This window comes from Hypanus sabinus, chromosome 7 (genome assembly GCF_030144855.1).
Source record: "Hypanus sabinus isolate sHypSab1 chromosome 7, sHypSab1.hap1, whole genome shotgun sequence".
NCBI classification, from domain to species: Eukaryota; Metazoa; Chordata; class Chondrichthyes; order Myliobatiformes; family Dasyatidae; genus Hypanus; species Hypanus sabinus.
The window spans coordinates 92,409,090-92,423,656 of record NC_082712.1 but is presented as its reverse complement, the minus strand read 5'-3'; the positions used below and the strand labels follow the sequence as shown (position 1 = coordinate 92,423,656).

Here is a 14,567-nt window from a genome sequence, read left to right as displayed (position 1 = left end):
AGATGCCCTCTTGTATTAGCCACTGCCACCCTGGGACTAAGGTACTGGCTGTCCACTCAATCTATGCTTTTTACACACCTCTTTCTAGTCACCCCTCATCCTCCTTCACTCCAAAGACAAAAGTCCTAGCTCACTGAAAACCTTCCTCAGAGACATGCTCCCCAGTCCAGCTAGCATCCTGGAAAATCTGCTGTGTGCCCTCTCTAAAGCTTCCACATCCTTCCATTTTTTTTCTTTTAGCCATGAGCTTCTCTAAAATTCTCTACAATGTCCCTAAAGCACCTGGCTTTAGCACCTTCCACAGCTTTCAAAAATGAGGAGACCTGAGCTGAACACAATACTCCAAGTATGGTCTACTCTAGCCAGAGTTTTATAGAGCTACAACATTACCTCATGGCACTTGCACTCGATCCTCCGACTAATAAAGGCCAACACACTATACAGCTTCTTAACCACCCCATCAGCTCTCTTTTTCTCTTGTATTATTCCTTTTAGAGATACTCTCTGATCCAGGCAGCATCCTGAAAAATGTTGAATTACACAAGGTTAAAATGAAGTGACTTTACCCCCAACACAGACTTCCTTGGCGTCAAACCAGCAGCTGGCATCCGCGTTGGGAACCAGGCCAAATGGGAAATGGATGGGATGCACAAGTGGCTTCAGGCTGCCTGTCGCCAGGTCGATGGAATGTGTGGCTTTGAGTTTGCTCCCCATCCCATCTGTATCGAGCAGCACGTAGTCAGCCAGGACCTCTCCGTCCTTGGTGGTGCGCAGCTGCTGGTTAAAGCCATCCAGCTCGATCTCACCGGCGTGCCAGGCCACCGTCCGCCCTGTCACCCACCTGGCTCTGTGGTAGGCCAGTTCAGTGGCCTTGGCCAGGAGGAGAATCGCATTGTAAATGGTTCCAAAGAGTGGCGAGACCTGTCAGAAACAACTCATCAGTTCAGAGGCAGAATTTGGTACTTCATTATTCTCTAGCAAATTTCTACAGATGTATGGTGGAGAGTATTCTCACTGGTGGCATCATTGCCTGGTATGGAGGCTCATCTGCACAGGATTGAAAAAAAACAGCAGAGAGTTGTAGAGTCAGCCAGCTCCATCACGGGCACAGGCACAACCTCCCTACCATCGAGGACACCTTCAAAAGCTGGTGTCTCAAGAAGGAAGTATCCATCATGAAGGACTCTCACCAGCCAGGACATGCCCTCTTCTCTTTAATACTATCAGTTTCTCAGAATCAGGTTTATTGTCACTGAAATATGCCCCAAAAGTGTTGTTTTGTTGTAGCAGTAGATTGTAAAACATATAAATTACAATAAAATTCAAGATTGTTTAATGTAATTTTCAGTACATGAGTAAAGGAGAATGAAATAATAGTTTCTCCAGATCCAATACAGCACAAAAAAACCAGAATCAATATAAATACATAATGTGGGACAGATGGGATACATTAGACAGATAGGATAGATAGACACTTTATTGATCGCAAAGGAAATGACACTGTCACAGTAGCATTACAAGTGTACAGATATACAAATGTCAGAAGTAAGAAATAATAAAACAAAAGTTACCTCAAACAGTCTAACAAGAGGTGTCATCATTTCCCCGACTATAGGTTGACTCATTACAGAGCTTAATGGCTGAGGGTATGAATGACATTGTATAGCACTCTTTGGAGCAGCACAGTTGTCTTAGTCTATTACTAAAGTGCTCCTCTGTTCAGTCAATGTGGCATGCAGAGGGTGGGAAACATTGTCCAGAATTGCCAGTGTTTTCAGTGGGGTCCTTTGTTCTACCACAGCCTCCAGTGTGTCCAGTTTGACTCCTATAACAGAACCAGCCCATCTAATCAGTTTATTGAGCCTGTTGGCATCACCCGTGTTGATGGCATTTCCCAGCACACCACACCGCATTGAAGATTGTACTGGCAACAACAGACTGGTAGAACTTGTGAAGGAGAAGTTGCATATTCCAAAGGACCTCCGTTTCCTCAGGAAGTAGAGGCGACTCTGGCCCTTCTTGTACACAGCTTCTGGTTTGGTGCCCCACTCTAGTCTGTAATCCAGATGCACCCCTAGGTACTTATAGGTCCTCACCACATCCATGTCCTCACCATCAATAGTAACAGGGAACAGTACAGGCTCCGTCTTCCTAAAGTCCATCACCATCTCCTTTGTCTTACTGATGTTGAGCTGCAGATGATTCAGCTTGCACCATTTGACAAAATCCTCCACCAGGGCCGTGTATTCATCCTCCTGTTCTCCCTTATAAACCCAGCTTTTGCTGAGCCATCAGAGAATTATATACAGATTGTATGTCCATAAAGTGACATGAGGTGGCTGACAGAAAATGTTAGTCATAGAAAAGTACAGCATAGAAGTACAGCTCTTCAGCCCATCAAGTCCATGCTGAATCATTTAAACTGCCTACTCCTGTGCACCTGTACTGTGACCATAGCCTTCCATACCCCTACCATCCATGTACCGATCCAAACTTCTCTCAAGTGTTGAATTTGCACTTACATGCACCATTTTCATGACTTTCTGAAGTTGTTTCTCCTCATGTACCTCTTAAACTTTTCACCTTTCTCCCTTAACCCAGGACCTCCCATCCACCCTCAGTGGATAAAACATGCTTGCATTTACCCTATCTATACTCCTCATAAATTTGTATGGTAAACATATCTTTTAAAAGGTGCAAAAAGAGAGCAAAGTAGGGAGGTAATATTCATGGGTTCATGGAGTATTCAAAAATCTGATAAAGGACAAGAAGCTGTTCCTAAGATGCTGCTTATTGGTCTTCAGGCTCCTGTACCTCCTCCCTGATGGTAGTAACGAGAAGAGGGCAGGTCCTGAATGGTGAGGATCTTTCATGAGGCACCACCTTTTGAAGATGTCCTCGTTGGTGAGGCGGGTTGTGCCTAATTATGGAGCTGGCTAATTCCACAACCCTCTGCAGTCTCCTTCAATCATGTGTGCTGGATCCTACATCCCAGAGCAATGCAACGAGTCAGAATGCTCTACACCGTAGATTCTTACAAGGGTCTTTGGTAACTATATCTCTCAAAATCATGAAGTCATCCTCATTCCACCTTCAAGGAAAATAAAGTGGCATCCATCATTAAAGACCCCAATCACCCAGGACATGCTCTCTTCAAATTGTTACTAGCAGGGAGGACGCGCAGGAGCCTGAAGACAATTCAACAATTCAGGAACAGCTTCTTCCCCGCTGCCGTTGGATTTCTGAATGGATATTGAACCCATGAACACTTCCTCACTACATTTTTCTCTCTTTTTGCACTATTTATTTATTTAACTTAGAGATCCAGAACAGCACAAACAATAACACAGGATTCCGCATCCCTGCTCTCTTAATCTGACAGTTGTGCCCTGTTAGATTTGAGAGATTAAGACGTGACTATCCTCTATGTAATGCGATTATTTCATATAAACACTTTGGTTTAATTTATGGCCACAGATTTAACTCTAACTCTGAAACAGGCCAGGCAGCCGTGTAAGGAATAGCTTCATGAAAATTAGTGAATAGATTTATAGCTAAACTTGCAAAAGGTTGCAAAGACTTGTAGATCCTTGTGACAGCCCAGTCCATCATAGTAAAAGCCCAACCAACTGTTGAGCACTGTTGAACTGTGAAATGCTGTCACAGGAAAGCAGCATTCATCATTAAGGACCCCCATCATCCATGACGTGTTCTCTTCTCACTGCTGTCATCAGGAAGAAGGTACAAGAACCTCAGGACTCACACCACTAGATTCAGAAACAGTTACTACCCCTCAACCATCAGACTCTTGAGCAAATCCCAAAGCTGAACTGTTCCCACAACCAATGGAGTCATTCTCAAGGACTTGTCACCTCATGTTTTTGATACCTATTGCTTATTTATTTATTATTTTGTTTCTCTTTTGTTTTTCAGTTTGTTGTCCTCTGCCCTCTGGTTGGACCTGCCTAGTTGGACAGTCTTTCATCGATCCTGGCATCGTTATTATTCTATACATTTGTTAAGTACGCCACAAGAAAATGAATCTCAGAGTTATATGTGGGGACAGATATGTACTTTGATAATAAATTTATTTTGAAGTTTTTGAACTTTAAAGATTAGCTTTATTTGTCAAAAGTACATCGAGGCATACAGTGAAATACATCATTAGCATCAAATCAAATCAAACTGGAAAAATCCCTATGTCCCATTGTGAGGGAATGGACTGAGGAAATAGTTAAGATTTCATCACATGAACACATGTTGGGAAGAATTAACAGTGAGGGACAAGTGCAAGACGCATGGGATTAAGTTTAATTTAAACTTAAATTAGAAGTTTTTTTCTGTTTTATATGTTTTCCTGTCATGGGATGGCTGTGTAAATATTTGTACTGTATTGTACTCTATGATATGCTGTGCTGCTTTGTAAAATAAGAATAAATAATAATAAAAATTTGAATTACAAAAAATCAAATCAGTGAGGATTGTAATGGGGCAGCCCTTAAGTGTTATCACGTTTCCAGTGCTCACTAACCATAACTCGGACGTCTTGAGGAAACTGGAGCAGTCAAACAGGGTCACAGGGAGAAGATACAAACTGCTTACAGACAGCGGCAGGAACTGATATTACAGTTGAGGCGGTAAAGCCTTATGCTAATTGCTATGTTTCCGTGATGCCCATTGGAACTGTGAGACAGTGGGTCCATCAGCTCCACCACTACACAGGGATAATGGAGGTAAGGTCAGGAGATATAAAATGGAGGGAGGTGGGAGTGAGCAAACAGCAGAGCACATCCTGCAGTGCAATAGCTTTCTTTCTCCAGTCAGTGGGGGGGGGGGTGAAGAGGAGGGGGGAGAGGGTGGGAGGGACAGGGGGAGAGGGAAGAGGGGGCGATGGGGAAGTGCGGACTGTTGGAGGGTGAAGGGGGAGTGAGTAAAGGGAAGAAGGGAAAGGGGAGAGAGGGGATGGGTGGAGGGGGAGGGGAGAGGGGGTAGGGGAGACAGGAAGGGGGAGAGGGGGAGGGGAGAGGGAAGAGGAGAGAGGGAGAGGGGAGGGGGAGAGGGGAGGGGCGTGTGGGAGGGTGAAGGGGGAGTGGGGAAAGGGAAGAGATGGATGGAGGGCTGGAGAGAGGAGAGGGAGGGGAGGGGTGGGGGGGAAGGGGGAAGGGAGGTGGGGGAGAGGGGGGGAGAGAGAGTGGGAGGGGGAGAGAAGAGTCAAGAGCAGTAATTCACAGATATAGACCCTTTGGCTCAATCAGACCATTCAGAAAACTTATCCCACCCAGATATTTTCAGTTCCCTGTGTTGGGTCAATATCCCTTTATGCCTCACGTGCACCCTACCAAAGTGCTTCTTAAATGACAGTACAGTATTGTTACCTACCTCAGCTACTTCCTTTGGAGGCTTGTTATACTCACCACCCGCTTGGAGAAAAAGTTGGCCCTCAGATCACTTCTGACCCCCACTGCTCTAAATCCTGTAGTCTTGGACTCCCCTACCCTCGGAAAAAGATTACGGTCCACCTTGTCATATTTTTACTATTTCTCAAACATCTCTTCATTTTCCTACATTCCGAGGCATGAAGACCCAACTAGGCCATGCTCTCCATATAACCCAGATCCTCTCATCTCCATATAATCCCAGATCTACTCATCTCCATATAACCCAGATCCACTCATCTCCATATAACCCAGATCCACTCATCTCCATATAATCCCAGATCCACTCATCTCCATATAACCCAGATCCACTCATCTCCATATAATCCCAGATCCACTCATCTCCATATAATCCCAGATCCACTCATCTCCATATAACCCAGATCCACTCATCTCCATATAACCCAGATCCATTCATCTCCATATAATCCCAGATCCACTCATCTCCATATAATCCCAGATCCACTCATCTCCATATAATCCCAGATCCACTCATCTCCATATAACCCAGATCCACTCATCTCCATATAATCCCAGATCCACTCATCTCCATATAATCCCAGATCCACTCATCTCCATATAACCCAGATCCACTCATCTCCATATAACCCAGATCCACTCATCTCCATATAATCCCAGATCCACTCATCTCCATATAACCCAGATCCACTCATCTCCATATAATCCCAGATCCACTCATCTCCATATAATCCCAGATCCACTCATCTCCATATAATCCCAGATCCACTCATCTCCATATAATCCCAGATCCACTCATCTCCATATAACCCAGATCCACTCATCTCCACATAACCCAGACCCACTCATCTCCATATAATCCCAGATCCATGTAAATCATTTCTGCACTCTTTTCAGTTTAACCACATTTTATATTCCAGGTGAGGGCTCAGACATCCGAGACAACTGTGACATAACCCAGTTCCTATAATGTAATCAATGCCCTGACTGACATGCTCAACGACTGACACTTGGAATAGGGGCAACGCAGAAGATGGGACAGAGGAGTTGAGGAGGTTGGGCTGGAGGGAGAGTGAGCCGGACGATGATGACAGAGACCTGGCCAGAGAAAACATGACAGTAGAGAATAGTCATGGAGCACTGAGCCTGAAACAGACCATTCTGCTTAGTCCCTTCTACCTTCATCCATACTATACCCCTCTCGTCCGTGTATGGGTGGGTCACAGGAAGTGTGCAGACTTCACCACAGGGATCAAACCCAAGTCCCTGAAGCCCTGCCCTCCTCCCCTCCTCCTTTCGCCCCTCTCTCTCTCTCCACTTTCCCTCTGTCTTCTCCATCATCGACCTCACTTTCTCTAACTCTTCTCACTGTATCTCCTTCTTTCTGAATCTGTCTCTATCCCTCCAGTATAGTGTGTGTGTGTGGATCCAGCATGTCAACTCAATGTTCTGGTTTATAGAGGCCAACGTGTTTAAAACCTCTTTTTTTGTAGAAGAGGGGCTTCGTTGGGGAGAGGGTGGGGAGGGGAGGGGATGTGCTGGGGAGAGGGAGGGGCTGTACTGGGGAGGGGAGGGATAGGGATAGATGTTGGAGGGTGAAGGTGGGGTACCATCAGCTGAATAGCAGGAACCCCTCACCTGCGCTGGCTCTAGTGAGAGCTGGACTTCGCCCCGTTCTACGGCCTCTCCCAGCACCTCGGGGAATTCCTTGCCGTTGGAGTCCATGGTGATGGTGAGCACGGCATCGTAGGACTGGCGCAGCCTGCGGTTGGTGGCCAGCACCATCTGGCTGGTGTTGCGGTAGGGAAGGCTGTAGTAGAGGGTGTCATAAGGAAGGAAGACGTAGGAACCGTCATCCATATTTTCCCGCTTCACCTCCTCCAGCAGTAGTTGCTGCTCGCTGCCCCCGAGGAACACTGAGTGCATGCAGAGTATCACCGCTGAAACCCACACAGAACGGGGTTAGCCCACCGCCTCACTGCACCACACAGCCCCAACACATCCCCAACGTGGGTTACAGCGAGTCTGAAAGCATTCAGCAAGATCCCACAGCCAGAGACATCTTGGTCCCACTACGGGGCCTCAATTGAGTAAATGGGGTCAATCTCAGGTTATCCATGGAGTTTCTCCCTCCACTTCCTCCTCCTCTGTGCCACTGAGAATCCCCTCGCCCAGCAAATGGCATGAACTGGGCTTTGGCTGAAGGCCTCAAATGTAAGAGGACACTTTAAACTCCATGTGCCCTCACTTCTGGCCCCTGCACCCCTCCCTGTCTCTGTACCGCCTCTGGCCCCTACACCCCTCCCTGTCTCTGTAACCCCCTCCCTCCCCTACACCCTTCCCTGTCTCTGTAACTCCCTCTGGCCCCTACACCCCTCCCTGTCTCTGTAACCCCCTCCCTCCCCTACACCCCTCCCTGTCTCTTTAGCTGCCTCCCCCATTTCTCTCTAGCACTCAAGCCCTCCTAGAACTCTGGCCTCCCTGCACACGTCACCCCTGACACCCCTCCGTCATGCAAACCCCCCTCTTCCTCCCTCCCAAAGGCTGGGACCAGCCTGCCAGCTGTGGCATTCACAGAACTCCCTACAGCACCCATCACACATTGGACTTGGATTGGGAACACACATGCCTACCTCTGACTTTGCTGACCTCCTTGATGCGCCTCAGGACACCGGCCGCCCCCGGGGCTCCTGCCCCCATGGTGAGGACCAGGGGCACCGAGAGGCCGCAGCGGCGCAGGGAGGCGGCCAGCTCTCTGCCTGCAGCAGCCCAGCCGCCCTGGCCACCACTGACCACCACCACCCGGGCCCAGCGGAAGTGCTGCAGGACGGTGTACAGCACTCGGGCAGCATGGGGCAGGGTCCGTGCAGAGGTGGTGGGAGCAGAGGGGCCCCCCTCCTCCTCTTCCTCCCCTCCTGACCAAGGACAGGTCCAAGAGAAGAGGGGCTTGTCCCAGGCCTCTGCTAGCAGGCCAGCTGCCCTGCAGTAGCTAGGACTGAGTGGCCCGATGAAGGCAGAAGCGCGCCGCTCGAGCCGGACGAAGTCAGCCAGGGCTCGAGAGGCCTGGCATTCCTCCTCCAGCAGAACGTAGTCGAACCAATAGCCAGCGCCAGAGGAGGGGTCCCGGTTCACCCGCTTCGTGGCCAGCTGGGCCGCTGCCTCGGGCAGGGCACGGGAAAAGATGGGGTCACAGGCCCAGGGCCCCAGCAGGCCCACCTTGAAGGTGGCGGGCCAGGCCCCTAGTGGCAGGCCGAGCACCAGCAGGAGGGCCAGCTGCCCTCCCCTGGCAGTAAACCACCTGAGGAGGAGGAGGAGGAGGAGGTGGTGGTGGAGGAGGGGGAAGGCTAGTCCAGGGGACATGGCGGTGCTCCAAGGATCCTCCCGCCCTTTAGCAGCTCCTTCACATCCCGACGGCAGCCTGTCAGCTCCTTCTGATGGACCTGAAGAGAACAAAGTGAAGAAACTAAACGAGTCATCTGACAGTTGGATCTTGCTGTCCTGGCTCCAGGCAAGACATGATGTGAGATTGAGTGAGGGTGGAAAAAAAGAGTGACCTTCTGTGCTCTGGGGCAGAGTCTGCACTTTATATTACTGCTCTTGCTGAGTGAGGGGTGGGTGAAGGGAATCCCACACAGTGGGGGAGGGGGAGGGAAGGAGTGCCACGTTTTGGGAGGAGAAGCAAGGAGGGATCAGTGTACAGTGGCGGTGAAGGAGCGATAAGGAAGGAGAGGGGCATTGAGGAGGGAGCCGCACTGAGAGCAAGGCAGTGAGGAGGGAATGCTGCACTGCAGCAGCGAAAACGAAGTGACACTCTGCAGCAAGGAAGGTGGGAGAACAGTGCTGCAGGAGGGGCGGTGAGAAATGAGGGAAAACAGCAGTAGCGGCAGTGAGGTGGGGGCACTGTAACCAGGGCAGTTACACTGTGGGTGTGCTACATTGTTGGAGGGGCTGTACTGAGAGACAGCCACCCAGAGGGAGTGCCTTATTACAAGGGTTTGGTGAAACAGAGCAGCACTGAAGCTCAGTATTGTGGGTGCGATGAGAAACCAGACCACTGCCTCACCTTTCTGAAGGATCTCTCAGCACGTGTGTTCAGCATGCTGCTCTAACCTCCCTACATTCTTGACTGTGTGACCAGGAACTGCACAAGCACCAACTACACAGCAGTATGCAAAAGTTTAAGGGACATAATCCCTTAAGGGTTACTGAATATCCCTTGGGGTATAGTTAACTCAATCAAAAAATGGAAAGAATATGGCACAGCTCTAAATCTGCCTAGAACAGGTCATCCCCAAAAATTGAGAGATTGTCAAGAAGAGGACTAGTGAGAGAGGCCACCAAGAGATCTATGACAACCCTGGAGGAGTTACAAGCTTCAGTGGCTGAGATGGGGGAGATGGCACATACAACTGTTACTTGGGTGTTTCATCAGTGGCAGCTTTATAGGAGAGTGGCTAAGAGAAAGCCACTGTTGAAAAAAATCTCACATGAAATCTCAGCTAGATTTTGCCAGAAGACGTGGGAGACTCTGAAGTCAACTGGAAGAAAGTTCTATAATCTGATGAAACCAAAATTAAGCTTTTTAGCAATTAGGCTAAATGCTATGCTTGGCATAAGCCAAACACCACACCTCTTCAAAAACAGACCATCCCTACTGCGAACCATCGTGTTGTGGGGATGCTTCACTGCAGCAGGCCCTGGATGGCTTGTGAAGGTTGAATGCAGCAAAATACAGGGAAATCCTGGAGGACAACCTGATGCGGTCTGCAAGAGAACTGCAACTTGGGAGAAGATGCGTTTTCCAGCAAGAAAATGACCCCAAGCATAAAGCCAAAGCTACACAGGAATGGCTTAAAAACAACAAAGTTAATATCCTGGCGTGGCAAAGTCAGAGTCCAGACCTCAATCCAATCAATATTTTGTGACTGGACTTGAAAAGGGCTGTTCACTCATAATCCACAAACAATCTGACAGAGGTTGAGCTGTTTTGTAAAGAAGAATGGGGAAAAATTGCAGTGTCCAGATGTGCAAAGCCAGCAGAGACCTATCCACACAGACTCAAGGCTGTAATTGCTGCCAAAGGTGCATCTACTAAATACTGACTTGAAGGGAGTGAATACATATATAATTATTTTGTTATATCATTGTAATTAATTTTGATACAAGAGTCTTTTTTCTGTTGATCAGTCTCAAAAAAGCCAAATTAAATCCACTATGATTTAATGTGTAAAACAGTAAAACTTGAAACTTCCAAGGTGGTGGTGGGGAGGTGAATACTTTTTATAGGCACTGTATATACAGTTAAGATGCCCAAGACTTTTGCATAGTACTGTATGTTGGTTAAAAAAGGAAGGTAGTTGGGAAACAAAATTAAGAGTACTTTGCTTGGTATTACTCAGTAGTACTGTGCTATTTGGTAACTGGTACAACATAATATACAATATTGTGCAAAAGTCTTAGATACCCCAGATATATCACTTTTGCACAGCATTGTAAATTCACTGATAACACAACTGATTTTGAAAACCATAGGAGTGACTTGAAGAGCTGCCAATTTCAGCCCTGTAGGCACCGGATATTCCCAGAAAAATTCCAGCTGAACTCCCAGGACAAATGGAAGGTCCCATTGCTCACAAGATCAACATGAACATCTGGTAACACCCTTCCATTAATGGAGACAAATTGCTGACATAAACTACTTAACTTGCCAAAAATTCTTTAACTGTAGCTATAATTATAAGTGCTTTGATATTTTTATGCTTTATAACTTCTAAACAAAGAATCTCAGATGGTGACAAAAAAAAGCATACAGGTTCCTGGTTGAGTGGTGTTGCAACTGCAACCTTACACTCAATATCACTAAAACCAAGGAACCGATTGTGGACCAGGAAGAGAAAGTCGACGTAACACACACCAGCCCTCTTGGAGGGGTCAGCCGTGGAAAGACCAAGCAGTTTCAAGTTCCTGGTGTCAATATCTCTGAAAATCTATCCTGGGCCCAACATACTGATGAATGCACACCAGCAGCTGTATTTCATTAGGAACTAGGAGATTTGGTATGTTACCAAAGACACTTGAAAATTTCTACAGATGTACCATGGAAAGTATTCCAACTAGTTGTGTCACTGTCTGGTATGAAGGTTTGGGAAATGCTGTAGACCAGGGGTCGGCAACGTTTACCACTGAAAGAGCCAATATGGACCCATTTCCCACAGAAAAGAAAACACTGGGAGCCACAAATCCCATCTGACATTTAAAATGAAATAACACTGCATACAACGGTTTTTTTTGCCTTTATGCTATGTATAAACAAACTATAATGTGTTGCATTTATGAAATTGATGAAATCCTGCAGAGAAAACGAAATTACATTTCTGCATGCAACAAAAACATTTTGAACTCCGAAAAAAAGACGTTGGGTTGAAGGTTACTCCATAGGTAGCCTACCTTGGATCGAAGAATTAAAAGAAAGCGCGCACTGGCGGGTGTCAGGCATTGGCAGTGGTGATGTATATTAATAGCGATAAAAAACACTTTGTCACGGTGTAGCGCTACACGCAGCGCTAAAATAAAGACACTGCAGTCAAAGGTAACTTTATTCGAACTAAACAGCCTTGCTTTAAAGCCTCCCTCAACCTGTCCCCGTGGGCGCGGATGCTCCAAAAGACACGTACTCACAAACCCCCGTAGGCTATCTCCCTTAGCCAGAACGGTGGCTAATTGTGAGCCGGTTCGGATGTGCCAGGAAATGGGGTCTCCACAACGTTTTTAGATTGTACAAGATCACCATAATCTTCAAATTTCGAATTACATTTCAAAAACTAACAAACTACGGGGAGCCGCAGCACAGAGATCAAAGAGGCGCATGCGGCTCCGGAGCCTCGGGTTGCCGACCCTTGCTGTAGACGGTTGTAATCTCAGCCAGCTACATCACAGGCACTAGCTTCCCCATCATTGAGGACATCTTCAAAAGGAGATGCCTTAAGAAGGTGGCATCATCAGCATTGGTGCAAGCAATTTTCTTTATCTTATTTTCTTTCTTTCACAGCCTTCTGTCCTCTCCTAACAGACTCCCCCTTCTCCAGCCCTGTATTTCTTTCTCCAATCAACTCCCAGCTCCTTACTTCATCCCCCCCCACCGCCTCCAGTTTCACCTATCACCTTGTGTTTCTCTCACCTTTCCCTCCACCCTTTAATCTACTCTTTTTTTTTTCTCTTTTCCTACCGAAGGGTTCCGGCCCAAAACATCAACTACACTTTTTTCCATAGGTGCTGCCTAGCCTGCTGAGTTCCTCCAACATTTTGTGTGTGTTGCTTGGATTTCCAGCATCTGCAGATTTTCTCTTGCTTGAGATTGAGAAGAGGGCATGTCCATTGGAGTAGTAGCAATGGAAAAGGGTGTAATGCTGACGCTTTATAAGCCCATGTTTGGAGTATTGTGAGCAGTCTTTGGCCACAAAAGGATGTGCTGGCATTGGAGAGGGTCCAGAGGTGGTTTATAAGAATGATCCTGGAAATGAGGGCCTTTTGATGGCTCTGGGCCTGTACATGCTGTAGTTTAGAAAAATGAGGGGGGGGGGGGGAAATCTCAATGAAACCTACCAAATATTAAAAGGCCTAGATAGAATGGACATGTAGAGGATGTTTCAAATAGTGGGGAGTCTAGGTCTACAAGGGCACGTGGATCACCCTTGAGCACAGAGATAAGGAGCTTCTTTAGACAAGAGATGGTGAACCTGTGGAATCCATTGCCGCAGATGGCTGTGGAGACCAAGTCATCGGGTATATTTAAAGCAGAGGTTGATCATTTCTTGATTAGCAAGGACATCAAAGGTTACCGAGAGAAGGCAAGAGAATGGGGTTGAGAAGGTTAATAAATCAGCCATAATAGAATGGTAGAGGACTTGATGGGCTGAATGCAAAGCAGCAAAATAGAACCAAGTCCACCTGTAACAAGGAACCCTTAGCCATTAACAGGACCTTCCACAGTGTGACTGACACACAGTGGGAGGCAATGCAATATAAGCCCCCTCCATAAAGGCCAAATCAACTTTGACCCCTGACTAACTCATGACCTCCAGCTAGTTGGCTGTCAATAATAGAGAATGTATCTGACTTTCAGATATACTCATTGCATTTTACTTAAAAAATAAAAGTTTAAAACCTTTGTTTAAAAGTTATAAAACACAAAAAGGACAAAGCACGTAGAATTATTTTAAAAAATCACTTGACTACAGTTCAAGAATTTTGGACAAGATAAGTAGTTTATCTTAGCAATTTGTCTCCATTATCGGAAGGTTGTTTTAGTAAGTTTGTGTTGATCTTGTGGGCAATGGGGGTTTCCAGTTGCCCTGGGAGTACGGTTGGAATGTTTCTGGGAATATCCAACAGTGCCCTCAGTACAGTACTGAAATTAACTGCTCTTCAAGTCACTCTCATGGTTTTAGAAACAGAAGAGTGTCCCACCTTTGGACTAAGATCACCCTGTCACTCATTGTTTTTCAGCACTGGTCCCAGGTTCCTGTCACCAATCGGAGTTATTAGTCAGGAAATGAGGTCCTCAATGAAGGAGTAAGGGTGCTGGTAATATCTTGGCCTCTGTTCCCCTCCATATCTTTCCCTTGTTCCTGAATTTCCACTTCCAGCTGCTCTGTTCCATTGCTACTACTCCAATGGACATGCCCTCTTCTCAATCTCAAGCAAGAGAAATTCTGCAGATGCTGGAAATCCAAGCAACACACACAAAATGTTGGAGGAACTCAGCAGGCTAGGCAGCACTTATGGAAAAAAGTGTAGTTGATGTTTTGGGCCGGAACCCTTCGGCAGGAAAAGAGAAAAAAAAAGAGTAGATTAAAAGGTGGAGGGAAGGGTGAGAGAAACACAAGGTGATAGGTGAAACTGGAGGCAGGGGGGATGAAGTAAAGAGCTGGGAGTTGATTGGAGAAAGAAATTCAGGGCTGGAGAAGGGGGATTCTGATAGGAGAGGACAGAAGGCTATGGAAGAAAGAAAATAGGATAAAGAAAGAAAATTGCCTGCACCAATGGGCAGGCAAGGTAGTTATGAGAAGAGGGCATGTCCTGGTTGGTGGGGGTCCTTAATGATGATGCCACCTTCTTAAGGCATCTCCTTTTGAAGATGTCCTCAATGATGGG

At 46.8% G+C, this 14,567-nt stretch overlaps 1 protein-coding gene across 1 annotated transcript in view; it reads right to left on the bottom strand.

Moving 5' to 3' along the window:
* Nucleotides 1–14,567, bottom strand: part of LOC132396998 (retinal guanylyl cyclase 2-like) — a 76,480-nt gene that overhangs the window by 55,768 nt on the left and 6,145 nt on the right. The window contains exons 2-4 of the mRNA XM_059975193.1: nucleotides 8,048–8,854; nucleotides 7,053–7,354; nucleotides 567–921 (exon numbers count right to left, since the gene is read on the bottom strand). Coding sequence (XP_059831176.1) covers nucleotides 567–921; nucleotides 7,053–7,354; nucleotides 8,048–8,774 — 1,384 coding nt within the window. The 5' untranslated portion in view covers nucleotides 8,775–8,854. The remainder of the gene's footprint in view (nucleotides 1–566; nucleotides 922–7,052; nucleotides 7,355–8,047; nucleotides 8,855–14,567) is intronic.